This window comes from Electrona antarctica (assembly GCF_951216825.1).
Source record: "Electrona antarctica genome assembly, chromosome: 4".
Classification (NCBI taxonomy): domain Eukaryota; kingdom Metazoa; phylum Chordata; class Actinopteri; order Myctophiformes; family Myctophidae; genus Electrona; species Electrona antarctica.
In genome coordinates, this window is record NC_136809.1 from 37,701,813 (window position 1) to 37,717,356 (window position 15,544).

Genomic DNA, 15,544 nt, shown 5'->3' on the forward strand with positions numbered 1-15,544 from the left:
GCAATTTTACCCAACAATGCTTTTTTATCTTCGTACATGGGCGTAATGTTCGAGCAGTATTTTTGGCACATGATAAGACTTCATTAATGTTGACTAAGAGAGGCATTGGTTTCAGAAGTGGGTCCATATTAGATATTAGTCATAATGCTGTGGGTATTCACACACATGCACGCACGCACGCACGCACGCACGCACGCACGCACGCACGCACGCACGCATCGTCAGATCGATCGATTAGAATCAAACACATTTGTAATGCATTATGTTTTTCTTTTGAGCCTATTTTTATCCTATTTACATTTCTGTTAATTCCAATCGCGGAATAAATCTGGACCGCTTAAAACCTTTACAGAAGACTCATATGATTATACATGTAAAGTCAGAAGCAAAAAGCAAAACACAACGACACCACAACCAGAGCATAAGACTATACACTCAACATCCATCATTTCTGTTGTAAGATAAGAGCGCCCCTCACTTCACATGGGTGTGATTTTTTAATATTATTACTGTACTGTACTGTACTGTACTGTACTGTACTGTACTGTACTGTACTGTACTGTACTGTACTGTACTGTACTGTACTGTACTGTACTGTACTGTAGTGCCTGTGCCTCACCTATACATTATATGCCTACACACCTCCCAATGTCCCCCCTACAGGGAGAGAGAGGGGGTGATGGGGGAGAGAGAGGGGTGGGCGAGAAAAATAGAGGTGAGAGCAAAAGAAGAGAGACTATCAGAGAGAGAAGGGAGAGGGGATGGTCCGTGTATTTGACAGACAGAGAGAGAGAGAGAGAGAGGTGTGACTGTGGGCGGAGCCATCATCTCCAGCCTATAAATAGCCTAGGTCTGCGTTAACTTGCACCGTGGCGTGGTGAACAAAAGGCGCACGGGTCCTGCAGCATATGAGTGCAGGCTGCAGAGTCATCATCACTACAGAATTGATTAGCATTGGAAACAATAATTCATTCAACATTACACTTTATGGGTTTTAAACTTTAAGTTATATTTTCTATTGGGTCTTATTTATTTTAATACCAAACTTAAACCATTGAAATTTGAAAACCAACCAACCAACCAACCGCGGACCGGACCGAGCACCATGCCTGTTGGAGACAGCAGCACGACGGTGCGCCTGGTGTTCCTGGGCGCAGCGGGGGTCGGGAAGAGCGCTCTGATCCTCCGCTTTCTGCACGACCGCTACCTGCACGAGTACACCCCCACTGTGGAGGAGCTCCACGCGCTGGAGTATGATGCTGCAGACGGAGGCAAAGTGCGTTCTCCCCCCCCCCCCCCCCCCCTCTCTCTCTCTTAATATTTATTTTGTGCTGCACTGCTGCTGACTAAATTGCCTATTGTGTTGGCTTGTAAGATTGGCTACTTTCGCAATGTATGTTTGCCTCAATGTTGGTGATAAGTCATTATGTAACTTTGGAAATGTGCACTGTGACTTTGCCTGGTTCCAGGCACGTGACTTCAGATATTCCATGTAGGCTAAACTAAAATGTATGTTGGTTTGGTTTGTTTACTGTAGAGTGAGCTAAAAATCTTATTTGGGACCCCCTGGTGTGCAGTTCAAACTTTTTCATGTCAAGAACCACCAATGCACATGAAATACTTTATTTGGCCACTGCAGACACTATAGGGATAAAGTGGTTGAAGTGATTCTTAATTATATCGACAGCAACGATATTTATATTATTTTATTATTGATGCCGTTTTATTCGAGTGTGATGTCTTACCCCAGCTGCTGTATCTTAACTGCTGTACGTGCTGCCCTTTGATAACTGAATTTCCCTGCAGGATCAATAAAGGTCCAATCTGGGAACCCATGGCATTTGGTTAAAAAAAGGAACAAAATATGTAGGCCACCACCTTGTTTTTTGTGTAGAAAACAGAAATGATGGGCTCCTCTCCTTTCTTAGACCACTTCCTCCCGGGTGCTTCTGTGTTTATTCCATGTTTAGGGCAGTGGTGTAGTCAGTGACAGTGTTGATAGATCATTAAAGGGCTTTAATATCTAAATGTTTTTTTTGTGGCTTTCGCCATTATTTTTATTTTTTTGTAGAGGGATAGATAGATAGAAAGTGGGCTGACAGGAAATGGGGAGAGAAATGGGGGGGGGGGGGGGGTGACATGCAGTAAAGGCCATCGGAATCAGGAGTTGAACCCACGGCACACTGCCAGACTGGATTACCAGCCAAGGTGCCTGTACCACTGAGCCACGGCCCAGGCTTAAAGGTCTTATCTAATCTAAACCGTATCTGATCTCATCTCAAGGTGCGCCTGGAGATCCTGGACACCAGCGGCTTCTACTCGTTCCCGGCCATGCGTCAGCTGTGCATCCGCCACAGCGATGCGTTCGCGCTGGTGTACGCCGTGGATGACCCAGCCTCGCTGGAGGAGGTGCGGCGGCTGCGAGAGGAGATCCTGGAGCTGCGGAGGGGTGACTCCTCGGTTCCCGCCCCGCCCATCACCGTAGTGGGCAACAAGGCGGACCTGACAGAGGCAGAGGGTCGCGTGTTGCTCGCTGCCGACGTCATGGCCATCGTGGAGAAGGTGTGTGTGCATGGCTGGTTGTTTCGCAGTTGTTACTTCAGTGGTTCTCAAACTCTATGTTTTAAGGAACCTCTGTTTAGTACGCATTAGGCCACGGACCCCTCTAACATGTCTCTGAGAATGTACCGTACTCCTAATAAGAAAAGAATTAGCCAGCACTAGTGCATTTATTTGGTCCGACGTACTAACAGTCTGACAGACATTAGTCCGACACGACACCCTACCCAACACCCAAACCCTAAACCTAACCTCACAGGAAGCCACAGGTTAGTCTTAACCTGCCATGGGTTAGTTTTAACCTGACACACATGTCGGGAGCCACCGGTGAGTTTCACCCGGCAACGGGTTAGTTAACCGGCCACACATGTCGGGAGTGAGTCCGAGCAACGGTGTTGTCGGACTAATGCCTGTCGGACTGTTAGTATGTCTAACCAACGTATGCACCCCCTTTTAAGGCACAGGCAGCATGCACAAACGAAATGCTGCTCGTGCCTTAAATGAATGAAAAGAACCGGAAGGACTTTGGAGTACTTACTGGCTATTATTTTCTCTGTGAGCCGTGCACCGGGAAATTGCATTTATACAGACTGAGTGTGCTCGTTTTTGTTTCTACTGTGTACACACTCCTAAATGGGGATCCAATTCCAATATTCAATGCCCAATAAACAAAATTAAAATCGATAATTTGTGTTAAATCCTTTTAAAACTGAAAGTCTCATGATCTTCACAACAACCCTCTAGGAGTGGGACGCCAGCTTCGTGGAGGCGTCGGCTCAAACTGGAGGCAACACGGTGGGCGTGTTCCGCGCTCTGCTGCAGCACATCAACCTGCCACACCAGCTGACCCCGGCACTGCGGCGCCGCAGAGACACCGCCCCCGCCATGAACAATGTGAAGAAGAGACCACCGCTGAAGAAGAACAACAGCTGTGTTTTATCGTGAACTCATATGAACCAATCCTTTACGCTTTACCACATTAACTCTGTCCGTGTCATTCTAGGCAAAACATTTTCAGAGTTTTCTAGATTTCTTAAAAAGAAAACAATCTGACGAAAGCTCTATCTACAAAGTGGTTAACACATCCACTAAAGAATCTTGTCCTACCATCCTATCATGAACCATCACTGAAGAAGATACAATGTTGTATCTTATCCCGAGTGCAATTTGAAAATGTGTGAGGCAACAGTCTGGCTTGTGAGACTATGTCCTGGGGAGACGCCAAAGGTATCTTTTTGGGTCTTGAGATGAAACCCAAACACCTGCTTTATTGCCTCTGTGTGAAATATGAGCAGCTGGTCTGCATGTCATGTTCATGTCTTCTGGTCATCCATCCACATTACTAAACTACCTGTATAGGCATATAAAGAATCATCAGCACCTATGTGTGCGATCGTGTGAGATTTTGTGTATACTGTATGTACAGGTGGTCATATAGTCTACAATATATGCTGGTCTTGTAAATAAAATTGGCTTTTGTTTTTGATGATTGTCAGCCATTTATTTGTTTCATTGTTTTATCTACAATCTCAGATTGTGCCCCTGCTAGTTTCTCTTCTGAATGAATGATATAGCTGCAGTTATTCCAACACCCATGCCTTAAAGTGGCACTATGTACCTTTTTTAAATTCATCAAATGTAATTTTGTCCAATCTGTATGTTAATACAATTTAACTTAGACAAGTGTTGTATTTTGTCTCCCGCTCTTTAATTGAGATATTTAGGCCTACATCGAGTCAAAGGTTATGTCTCACCTAGACACAGGATCTTGACACAAATGTTGACCTGATCGTCATTCTGATGGTCAAAGGCCTGAGCAAGCAGGCAGGCTGTATTAGCTCAATAGTACAAATTTCAGCACTTGCACAGGAAACTGGGTTCAAATCCAGTGGAAGGGGAAAGTTACATTACATTGGTTAACTTAACCAAATAGAATATCTCAAGGGGGGAAAGTGTGAAAGAGATTGTATCAAATCCATACAGCAACTATTCAAATACTTGCACAAATGTAGGAAAAGAGTAGGCTATGCTTTGCACTGTCTAGCCTTATAGGCCCCTTTTCCACCGGTTGGGAACCGGTTCAGTTCAGAACCAGTCCATGAGCCAGACCTGCAAAATTGGAACGTTTATGAATTGAGTGGGCAAAACCATACCTATATTAAATTGTTTATAGGATCAATATAAGTAAATTAATATATTATAACCCTTCCACAGGAATAGCTTTTTCATATTTATCAAACATTTTGTAATTTTCACCTACAGTAGGCCTACAGTGTAGGCCTTACACGTACGGAGCTCCGTATATACGTGATAGGTGAATAGGTAAAAATGTTATTAATAGTTGAATACAATGATTTATTGTATTACACATTTTCTGAAATTGTACATTTAAATATGCAAATTAGGTAATATGAAGGAAGCAGTGCAAAACAGACAAAGAATATCAATATCAACTATAATTCAGTGGTTCTAATATACAGTAAGGCTTACTATTTATATCCCTCACAATCATGATATGACAATTATAGTTCATGTCCGATCTCCAATAAATCTGCTTCCTGCGTGCGCGCACACTCACACTCACACTCACACACACACACACACACACACACACACACACACACACACACACACACATGTGCACGCGCACTCTTCTCTCATTCATCTGTCCACTCATCGTCCTCTTGTTCTGCTCTTATCTCGCTCCTCTCAGGCATGCATCCTTCTCATCTGCATGCTCTAATGTTGGCCAGCCACTAAAACAGAGACAACACAGGCACAAAGCCATTAGCATAACAGAGAGGTTGGAGGTGGCAGATTTTTGTTTTTCACTATGAGCAGTTGAGACGAATAACAGCCTTGCTGTCCTGACCCCTATCCATAATTTATACATTATGGATAATTAGTATGGATTTAGACTGTTATTCGTCTCAACTGCTCACTTGTACTTTTGGTAAAATGAGGGGAGAAGGTATACAAAAATACAGAGAAGAAGGGGAACACTGTATACAGCAGGGTTATTGTTGAACTCTGCTTCAGGATGTTCACTCACTGTGTACGCATTACGCAACACACAATAACCCCTATCTACACTACAAAGATGAACACTTAGGCTATATTGAAGAATAACAACATAACATATACAGTGAGGGGAAAAAGGGGTGGGGTGGGGGGGGGGGGGGATTCCGATTTTACGGGGGCCAGTTTAGAATTGCAGCCGTCCGTAGGTGCCCTTTGAGAGCGGTTTTGAAGGAGTCAAGGGATTCGCATGTCTTAATGACTGTTGGTAGGGCGTTCTCGTTCCACATTTTGGTGGCATAGGAGCGAAAAGAATTTAGTCCCTTGTTTATGCCGAATCTGGGTTGTACATGGTTTGTTGCACTCCCTCTGGTGTTGTGGGTGTGGACTTCGTTAACATTAAGGAAGTATTTAGACAGGTACATGGGTATCTTGGTGGTGTATCGAATCTTGTGGACCAGACCCATTGCAAGAAGATACTGTACTCTGTCGTCGACCCTAAGCCATTCCAGCCTGTCAAAGTGGGCAGGGGTGAGGTGGGTTCGGGGGGTTAGCCAAGTAGGAGCCTGACCAGTTTGTTTTGGGAGGTCTGGAGCGGCTGGAGCCTTGTTTTAAGGGCCTTTGAGGTGCTGTGGTACCAAGAGGTGCATGCATAGTCGAATAAACCTTGTACGAGGGCTCCTGTTAAGGTCTTTTTGTCTTTTTGTTGACCAGTGAGGAGATCCTGTAAAGGAATCGTGTTCTTTGATTTACTTTTTTGATTACGTTGGTGGCCATTTTATCACAGGAAAGATTAGCCTCCAGGATGGAACCTAGGTAGGTAATTTCATATTTTCGTGTGATAATATTGTCAATAACCAAGAAGCCATCTGCCTTGCTGAGATTACTATTTGATCCGAAGAGAATGGATTCAGTTTTTCCCAGGTGTAAGGATAGTTTGTTATCAGCATGATGATTATAACACTAAGAGTAAGTTAAGCCCTGTATTGATCCTGCAAGGTCAATTCAGTTGCCAGGGGTAGCACTGCAGCTTTTAGACACAGACAGTTACAGTGCAAGAGACCAAGTACTGTAGATACAGTATAGGTAAAATAAAAACATCACACACAAAATAAACACCACACATGGGCCACACACTGCACAAAGGCCCACACTTGGGGATAGCTGGACTCAGGTGTTGGCTCAGGACTGAGATACTTGGAGGACTCTTAGACGGCATAAGCCCCAGAAGGGGTAAGTATACAAGTAATGAACAAAGGTATACAACAGGGTCCAGCCTCAACAAAGCTTGCATTATATGCAGGACAACAGAAATAAGAATACATGTAACCTTGTCAGATAGCGTCATACAGTAATGACCTCAACCATAAAGAAAAACCTACAGGGCTGCCCCGCTTAGTCAGTTGGTTCAGTGCACAAACACAAGCACAGCTACCAGAAGGAAAACCCATTGGGCTTTTCTAGGACCAGTTACAAATTGCAGACATGTGCGCTTTTTTGGCGATTTTGAGTTACACTTCTTGACGTTTGGTGGCATAGCAGTGGAACGAATTTGACCCCATGTTTGAAATCTGAAAAGATTCACTGTATGCATTTCATACGTGAGAAACAGCCAGATGTGATTTGGTTCGTATATGTCTCTGGCTGTATCAGATGAGATGTCAGCTCAGTTTAACTACATGTCTGTTGTTTGTTTTGTCCCTCACATGACATAAACCACATGTTTTACAGGTGGACATATACTACCCCTGTTATCTACTGGAAACAGAAAAAAAACATTCCCAAAGAGGAAAGTGTGTGTGTGTGTGTGTGTGTGTGTGTGTGTGTGTGTGTGTGTGTGTGTGTGTGTGTGTGTGTGTGTGTGTGTGTGTGTGTGTGTGTGTGTGTGTTGTGTGTGTGTGTGCGTGTGTGTGTGTGTTTTTTTTTCTCTGCATGTGTGTGTCTGAACGTGACAGACTGAGACAGCTGATATAATACATAAACCACCACCACTACCCTCCATAATGCCCCCATGGTTAAACCAAGCTTTCCAAGAAAATATGTGTATAAGATAAAGATTGTACGGTATGATAAAGCGGTATTATTCCCTGCCCCGGGGGAGAATTCAGCTATCATAGCAGCAATACAGTACAGACTAGTAGTAACATTGTTACATAATTTTGCCGGGCCCCCTTGAACCACGTGTCACCAAAAATACAAACGGTGGGAGTGGGGGTCCACTTTGAGAACTACTGGTCTCTATGCATCTTCTAAAACCCTTCTTAAAACATTCTTTAAAACGCATTTCCATAATTAAAACCATTTGAAATGTTCTTGTTTATTCTATTATTTTTGTGTTTATGATGTATTATATAGCCTACATCATCGTGTTTTTAATCTGCTGATTATATATTTATTTATTTTTAAATTTATTTTGAATTCAGTGTTATGTAAAGCACTGTTTTTAAAGGTGATTTATTGGTTTTACTATTTTTATTATTATTATTATTATTATTAATAATGCAATGTATTCTTTTTTTTTCATTCATTCAAAGTAGATGGTCGCTATTTTCCCATATAGCATTATTAATATAGATAATATCTTTATCTGCATATTCCGCATAGACGACAATTCCCAGAGAGCAGTGCGGGGGCCCTTCCTGTCATCAACAGCCAATCATTTTCGTCTGGCGTGACGTCCCAGCGCACTGATTGGATGCTTTGTTGTTTTCCCCCAAGATGCACTGCGACGGAATTTAATTCGAGTGGGCCAATCAGAGGGCGCCGTCACAAGCGAAGCAGCAATTTAAACTTTTAAACTGCTGTACGGCTGTTTTCACAAGAACAGCAGAGAGTGGAGAGAGAGAGGCATTCCAGTGAGTCGTCAGTGTGCTTTTAGTTTGTTTGTTGACACGAATATTCTTTTTTTTACAGACTGCAATACTTAACTGCAGTATTTTAACACATATTTAAAAGGTTTTGGCGTCGGTTTAGTTAGGATTTGTTGTTTTGATCGAAGGACTGGACTGCACACAACAAGAAGAGAGAGAAGCACGTTAGCTAGCATTCAACAAAACGTTTGTCGAGGCAACGGTTGTTTTGGGGACATTTCGAATTTACTAAAACTACTAAGATTTCTTTCGTGGTTCTACTACTTAAACTACCGAATTGAAGTTTTAAAACAGCAACAACAATGTGTGCGGCCGTTGCGAAGCCGGCCTCGGCCTATGTCGACCCCAAGTCCTCCGCACCCGTCACCCTGAAGGAGATCCCAGACGTGCTGGTCGACCCGCGGACCAAGAAGAAGTACACCCGGGGCCGGTTCCTGGGCAAGGGGGGCTTCGCCAAGTGCTACGAGATCACGGACATGGAGACCAACAAGGTCTTCGCCGGCAAGATCGTGGCTAAGTCCATGATCATGAAGCAGCACCAGAGAGAGAAGATGACCTCGGAGATCGCCATTCACAAGAGCCTCGACAACCCGCACATCGTCGGCTTCCACGGCTTCTTCGAGGACGACGACTTCGTGTATGTCGTCTTGGAAATCTGCAGACGGAGAGTATGTATAGAGTGGTTTTGTTTATTATAGTCTTTGTTTATAGCCTTCGATCAAGACTATATGAAGTATGAATCATGGATGTATTTGAGATACAAATGTGAAAATCGATAAAATGTGTACATATGTAAATACATAACTCTTGATCCAAGGCTAATTTGTTTACATTTACATGTTTACATTAATCACCCTTCTAGAAGATTTTCCCCTATGGTCTTTAGGCCATAAAGTTTTTACAGCCATTGCAATGCATTTGTCACAGCGACTGTTTGTCTGTTGTCCTGCTTGGCTACCGTACCAGTAATTTCCTGTGTTTAAATGATTATTGTCCCAATAACATCTCGCATTATAGGCTCATGGTTTGTAATTGTTTTGTATGTTAATCAATGTAGCCCAGTCGTTCTGAATCTGAAGATTGTGTGCATTCAAAGATATTCAAGATTTATTTTTATTTTTAATAGCTGATGTATTCTCCACATGCAGACCGCGGCCATCTTACCATATAAGTAAATGGCAAGGTACCTAGGTGCAACTTCCATTGGCAGCCCATTCATCCAAACAGAAAAGTCTGATTGTATTAAACAACGTCAAACTCACCAACATTGCAGCTGTACGGAAAGCTTGAACATTTGGGCATGTACAACTTCCTGGTCTCAACTGCGCATATTTCTTTCCTTCCATGGAGCAACATGGAGTCGCCCGTATGGTCTTCCCTTCTCGTCCTCTTTAGATAGTCATTGATTTAGTCCAGGAAATAAGTGATGGACACTTTGAAATACTGAAATATCTGAAAACGCATATTACCCACATAAAAACCCCAGGAAAGTGTTTCTTGTCTCCCAAACATTAAAATAAGATCTGGTTGCAAAAGGGGTGAAGTGGCCCTTCTTTAACAAATCAAATTTCATTGTGATTTTTATTGGGTTTGTAAATCAAACCATAATAATGCCAACATTGTGTTCTATCTCAGTCTCTGCTGGAACTACACAAGCGCCGAAAGGCAGTGACTGAACCAGAGGCACGTTACTTCATGATGCAGCTGCTGAACGGATGCCGGTATCTCCACAACAACAGAGTCATCCATAGAGATCTAAAACTGGGAAATATCTTCCTCAGTGACGACATGATGGTCAAAATAGGTAAGTTATTTGCATGCTGTGACACATCCAGTGCCACATGTTACGCAACACAATATACTGCTCTCCCATATTTTATTTAAATGACAAGAACAAGTAACATTTCGCCCAATGCAAGGGGTTGCATAAGGTTGCTGAAGCCCTTGTATGGGCGAAACGTTCATGTTGGTTCAAATATGGGAGAGCAGTATTCTCATGTGCGCTGTGCGGATATTCTTTGCACTGTGACTAGAATCGTTGGTCCAGCACAGAAAGAACTGTGAGATGTGCATATCCTATTTTTTCTCCCCCCCCCCCCCCCCCCCCCCATAATGACACAATCACAACAAACCTGTTTGTCCACTAACGGGCCATGGCACATGCACTCATCAACTCGCAAAAGTTGTAAACATGGACTCATTTGAATGACACAAGTCAGAAAATAATGACCCTTTATCTCGCTCCACAAGGGGACTTTGGCCTGGCAACTAAGATCGAGTACGATGGCGAGAGGAAGAAGACCTTGTGTGGAACACCCAACTACATCGCCCCTGAAGTGCTTTGCAAGAAGGGCCACAGCTTCGAGGTGGACGTCTGGTCACTTGGGTGCATCCTGTACGTTCAATGTTTAGTTGCATTTTTCCTTGTCATTAAATGTTATTGGAATATAATGGAAATATTGTAGATCACCAAGCAGGCAAGCACATATGGAACCCCTCTCAGGGAACAGCAATAAAAAGAAGGCGCAAGAAGATAAATAAAAAGATTGAAAATGTATGTATATTAAAAAAAAATAGAAAAAGTTAGCATTAAAAAAAGGTGTGTTACTTAAAACAATTCTATTTCAACCTGTGTCATGCACTGCATAATTGCATCTGCAGAAAGTGAAACTGGTTTCCCTTTGATGCTTACAAAGTAATGTTGACATTGCCACAATCAGGTTATTGACCCCTCATTCCTCCTGTCTTCTTCCCAGATACACTCTGTTGGTGGGTAAGCCTCCATTTGAGACGTCCTGTCTGAAGGAGACATACAACCGGATCAAGAAGAACAACTATACCATCCCCTGGGTAAGTTGACACCCCACAATTAAAGATATTTTAACTTTGTGGATAGTACACAGTAGAGACAGTCACGCAGGAAAGGTCATGGGGTTCGTGAATCAAACCCGCAAGCTGCGACTTGCTGTCGGGCTGCATTACAGCCTATATTGGCACAATTAAACTCAACGCCATTCAACAGTGCCTGTGTTTTAAAGTTTTATACCTTTCAATCTAGGAGCTAGTTGCTACCGCTGTGGCTCATTAGTTGTTGCTAAACATGTAGCACCATATTTTTTTTGAGGGGCAAGCGCACATACACAATGATTTGATTGGCTCATCACCCCATAGCGATGATTTGATTGGCTGAGCAAAGTACATATTGAGGATAAAAAGTGAGGGCAGAAAAGTGAAGACACAAAGTGATTGGACGGAATGACATTTGTGATTTGATTGGCTGCCTGAGCACGGAATGTAAGGTGTGATTTTTATTTTATTATTATTATTTTTGAATTGGAAGGTTTTCAAAAGGTTAGGTTTTAGAAGGTGGTTTTAGAAGCTGTACCACTACCTCCACCATTTCCTCAATTTTATTTTGTGTGTGTGTGATCACCCTTGTCCTCACCTGTAACTCGCACTTCCTCTGCAGAACGTCAACCCATTAGCGGCCTCGCTCATCAAGCGGATGCTGCACGCTGATCCCTCCCAGAGGCCCACCGTTTCACAGCTGCAGACAGACGAGTACTTTACCCAGAATTATGTCCCCTCGCACCTGCCCACCACATGCCTCACTTTGCCCCCACGTTTCTCCATCGCCCCTTCCACAGCTGTGGAGATGAGACGGCCACTCACTGCACTAAACAACAAAGGTATTTTTCCCCCCCCCCTCAATGGTAGAAACTGTACTCAACAACACAATGCATCATGAAACGTACTAGAGGCAGCCATTGATCATGACCATATTTTCTTATTTTTCCAGGAGGATCAGAATTTAAGCTGGATGTGAAAGATGAGCCTGCAGCAAGGTGAGACATTTACAACGGCATACATTTAGGCTAGACTAGCCAAGAGAAGAAACGAAACAGAAAACTAGTAAAATAATATAATAATAATAATGCTTTTTCATCTGCCAACAATACTTCAGACTTAATACCAGGAAAGTAATGAACTAGTAATTACTGGTGTGAAACACCGAAGAATAGGAATGTTTTCCTACATGAGGGGTGTTAACTAACTCCCTCCGCAACAATAGCTTTTTTGAATTATGTGCTAAATTCGATTTGGATGCTGCTGTGGTAGGAGGTTATACATGAGTGTAACAGGTGGTCTCTCAGTCTATGCCCATGTGTTTACTAAGTTCTGAATATTGAGTGGTAAACGTGCCATTTCAGAATAAACTTTTGTCAGCATGGATGTTTTTTGCTTGTCTGGTGTAAACCTCCTGTCCAAAACTATGGCAAAAGTTGCAGATCTGGAGCCCGCTGGCCTTGTGGTCCAGGCACATGCCACATATAGGCGCTGGCCTGACAGAGCGTTGCGTGTTCGATTCCCGTTCATGACGACTTTTGCTGTGTTTCTCTCTCTCCCTCTTTCCTGTCCATCTTTACTTGTATATCAATAAAAGGCAGAAAAGCCTAAAGCAAATCTTTCGAGCTTGTGGATCTGCTACCTTTGATGCTGTTATGTGGCGTTGTAGTATGATCAAGTAGGACATTAATTTACAAGAAAACACCCACCCAAATTAAAATATGGACATAAGAGGTTTCTGCCTGACGGCCCTGACCAATGATATATTGAGAGGTTTCTCCTCTGGTTCTTGGACAACGTCCAGTACAGATTAATTGAGTTCTGGTTCTGTATTCACAGGGAGGTTGCGGGCAAGGATGCACCAGAGGGACCAGACTGCAACCTGACCGACATGTTACAGCAACTCAATGCTTTTCTTGCTAAAAAGCCATCGGAGAGGTCACTCGTACGCGAAGGTCAGAGCAAACACTTTGTCAAGTCCTCTTGGCTAGTGATCACTGAACTTGATATCATGATGATAACCTTGTAAATGCTGACCAATGACTAGAAAGAAAGTATATTACCCTAGTACTGTTTTGAGGCTCTCTCTCTCTCTCTCTCTCTCTCTATATATATATATATAGTTCAAAATGCTGATGTGTTGTGGGCTTGTAGATTGGAACAATTTATTTTTGTATTTGTCAAACTTTTTGAATGCATGTCTTTTACTTAGTAGTAATTGTGATATACACTTTCTTTTACTGAAGCCACCTGACGCTGACAATCATTCTGTTTGTGCACTTTCAGAAGAGGCAGAAGACCCTGCATGTATCCCCATCTTCTGGATCAGCAAATGGGTGGACTACTCTGATAAATACGGTCTAGGTAAGACACTCCTCTGCATTTTGGGGAAACAATTTCTAAATCTTGTATTCTGCTTTCAAATCATGCATGTATATTAATAAAACCTCTTGAAACAGAATTTCTATGCGACTGTTTGCAGAGGTAGAACTAGTCGCAGTACTGCAATAATGTGCAGTTTCTATATAGACTTGCCTTATGTCATTTCTTCTTTGCTTAGTAAAGCTGTATGGATTGTGTATTCAGTATTTTTGTTGTGTGTTCCAGGCTACCAGCTGTGTGACAACAGTGTTGGTGTGCTCTTCAACGACTACACCCGGTTGATGATGTACACTGATGGAGAAAGCCTGCAGTACATTGACAAAGCCAATGCAGAGAGCTACATCAGTGTACGCTCCTACCCTACCGCGCTCACCAAGAAGGTCAGTGGTTCTCTGACGCAACACTTCCCCCCCACCCCCCCTTTTTTTTAAACATTCAAGATGTTACTAACTCGGCTATTGGTGGGTATGGAGCTAAAAACTGGGATCCAGATGTCTTGAAAGGGTTGTGAAAATGGGTAATTTTCTGTGGGATCCATGGCTATTGGCTCCTGTGGCAAGTTTTGTTCCCATGATCTGGCTTGAAAGTTGACCAGGATCAAAAACTGTAGGTGTTAAGATATACTGGTCTGGTCTACCAGACAGTCACTGTCTGGCAGTTGGAAAGGATTTCACTTATCCGCCCAGTGTGGTATTTCCTCCATGCTTGAAACAACTTTTATACATGAGATCTCATGTTAACCCTATCTGATCTATCTTGACGTATTCATTCAGTGGTGAGCATTACAGCATTATCCACGGAGGTCTTTAGACTTTTTTTTGCTCACTGCGTCCTTTTTTAAAATGTTAATCCTTATCACTTAATTGACCCAGTTTGTTTATCGCCTCTCTTGCAGATAACGTTGCTCAAGTACTTCCGTAGCTACATGAGCGAGCACCTTCTCAAGGCTGGTGCCAACATGGCACGTAGAGACGGTGACGAGCTGGCACGCCTGCCCTACCTCTCCCACTGGTTCAGGACCAAGAGTGCCATCGTGCTGCACCTGTCTAACGGCACAGTCCAGATTAACTTCTTCCAGGTTGGTAAACTTCACTGCATCCAAAGAGTAATGGCAGGCCGACAACATGCAGATCTGTCCATGTGCTGCCTCCACAGTGCTTAAGTGTTGATAGTTGGGCCCAAGAACAAGCACTATTCTGTACGCACGCACCCGCACACATTCTTTTTAATGGTCGAATTGGCCGGATCTACAGGCTCACAATTGTTGTGAGCTTTTACATCAGCAAGTATAATGCAAACAATATTTTCTTCCCATGCAATTCATTCAATTTCTTCAACTGGTTGGCTGGATGTAGAACGACTGCAAGAACATACCTGTAGAATGATATCATCTAAACCTCATAATTCCACATTGTGCTAATTGTTTAGGAAACTATGCTGTTGTGAGTCGGCTCCTTACACGCTCTATCACAAATGAACACTCCGATTGCACGTGGCGTAACAAATGACCTTGTTTTCATCTCCTCCAGGACCACGCCAAGCTGATCCTATGCCCCCTGATGGGTGCTGTGACATATATCGATGAGAAGCGAGTCTTCCGCACCTTCAAGTTGTCCTTGCTGGAGGAGTTTGGCTGCTGCAGGGAGCTGGCTACCAGGATGCGCTACGCCAAGCAGATGGTGGAGAAGCTGCTCAGCTCCAAGAACTCTGCAGCACAATCGTAAAAATCAGAAGCCACTTTGGGTTATATTTTTTGGTTCGTTCTTTTTCTATGTTTAACTTTAAATGTATTTTAAAATTTGTATTATAAATGTCTCCTTTCGAATAAAGAGAATTTGAACAATATAAATAACTGGTGGTTTGTTTAG

At 43.0% G+C, this 15,544-nt stretch overlaps 2 protein-coding genes across 2 annotated transcripts; both read left to right on the plus strand.

Moving 5' to 3' along the window:
• Window positions 1–1,028: 1,028 nt before the first annotated feature.
• On the plus strand, window positions 1,029–3,884 carry LOC306921625 (GTP-binding protein Rhes-like). The gene is made up of 3 exons (XM_079498845.1): window positions 1,029–1,276; window positions 2,284–2,562; window positions 3,304–3,884. The coding sequence occupies exons 1-3, from the start codon at window positions 1,106–1,108 to the stop codon at window positions 3,502–3,504; spliced, it is 651 nt and encodes a 216-aa protein (XP_079354971.1). The 5' UTR covers window positions 1,029–1,105; the 3' UTR covers window positions 3,505–3,884.
• A 4,491-nt stretch (window positions 3,885–8,375) lies between these two features.
• plk1 (polo-like kinase 1) lies at window positions 8,376–15,522 on the plus strand. The gene is made up of 11 exons (XM_079498914.1): window positions 8,376–9,115; window positions 10,083–10,251; window positions 10,698–10,842; window positions 11,204–11,297; window positions 11,917–12,136; window positions 12,247–12,292; window positions 13,134–13,249; window positions 13,581–13,658; window positions 13,902–14,056; window positions 14,572–14,754; window positions 15,206–15,522. Exons 1-11 carry the CDS (start codon window positions 8,750–8,752, stop codon window positions 15,398–15,400), a joined length of 1,767 nt encoding a protein of 588 aa, XP_079355040.1. The 5' UTR covers window positions 8,376–8,749; the 3' UTR covers window positions 15,401–15,522.
• The last annotated feature ends 22 nt before the right edge of the window (window positions 15,523–15,544 follow it).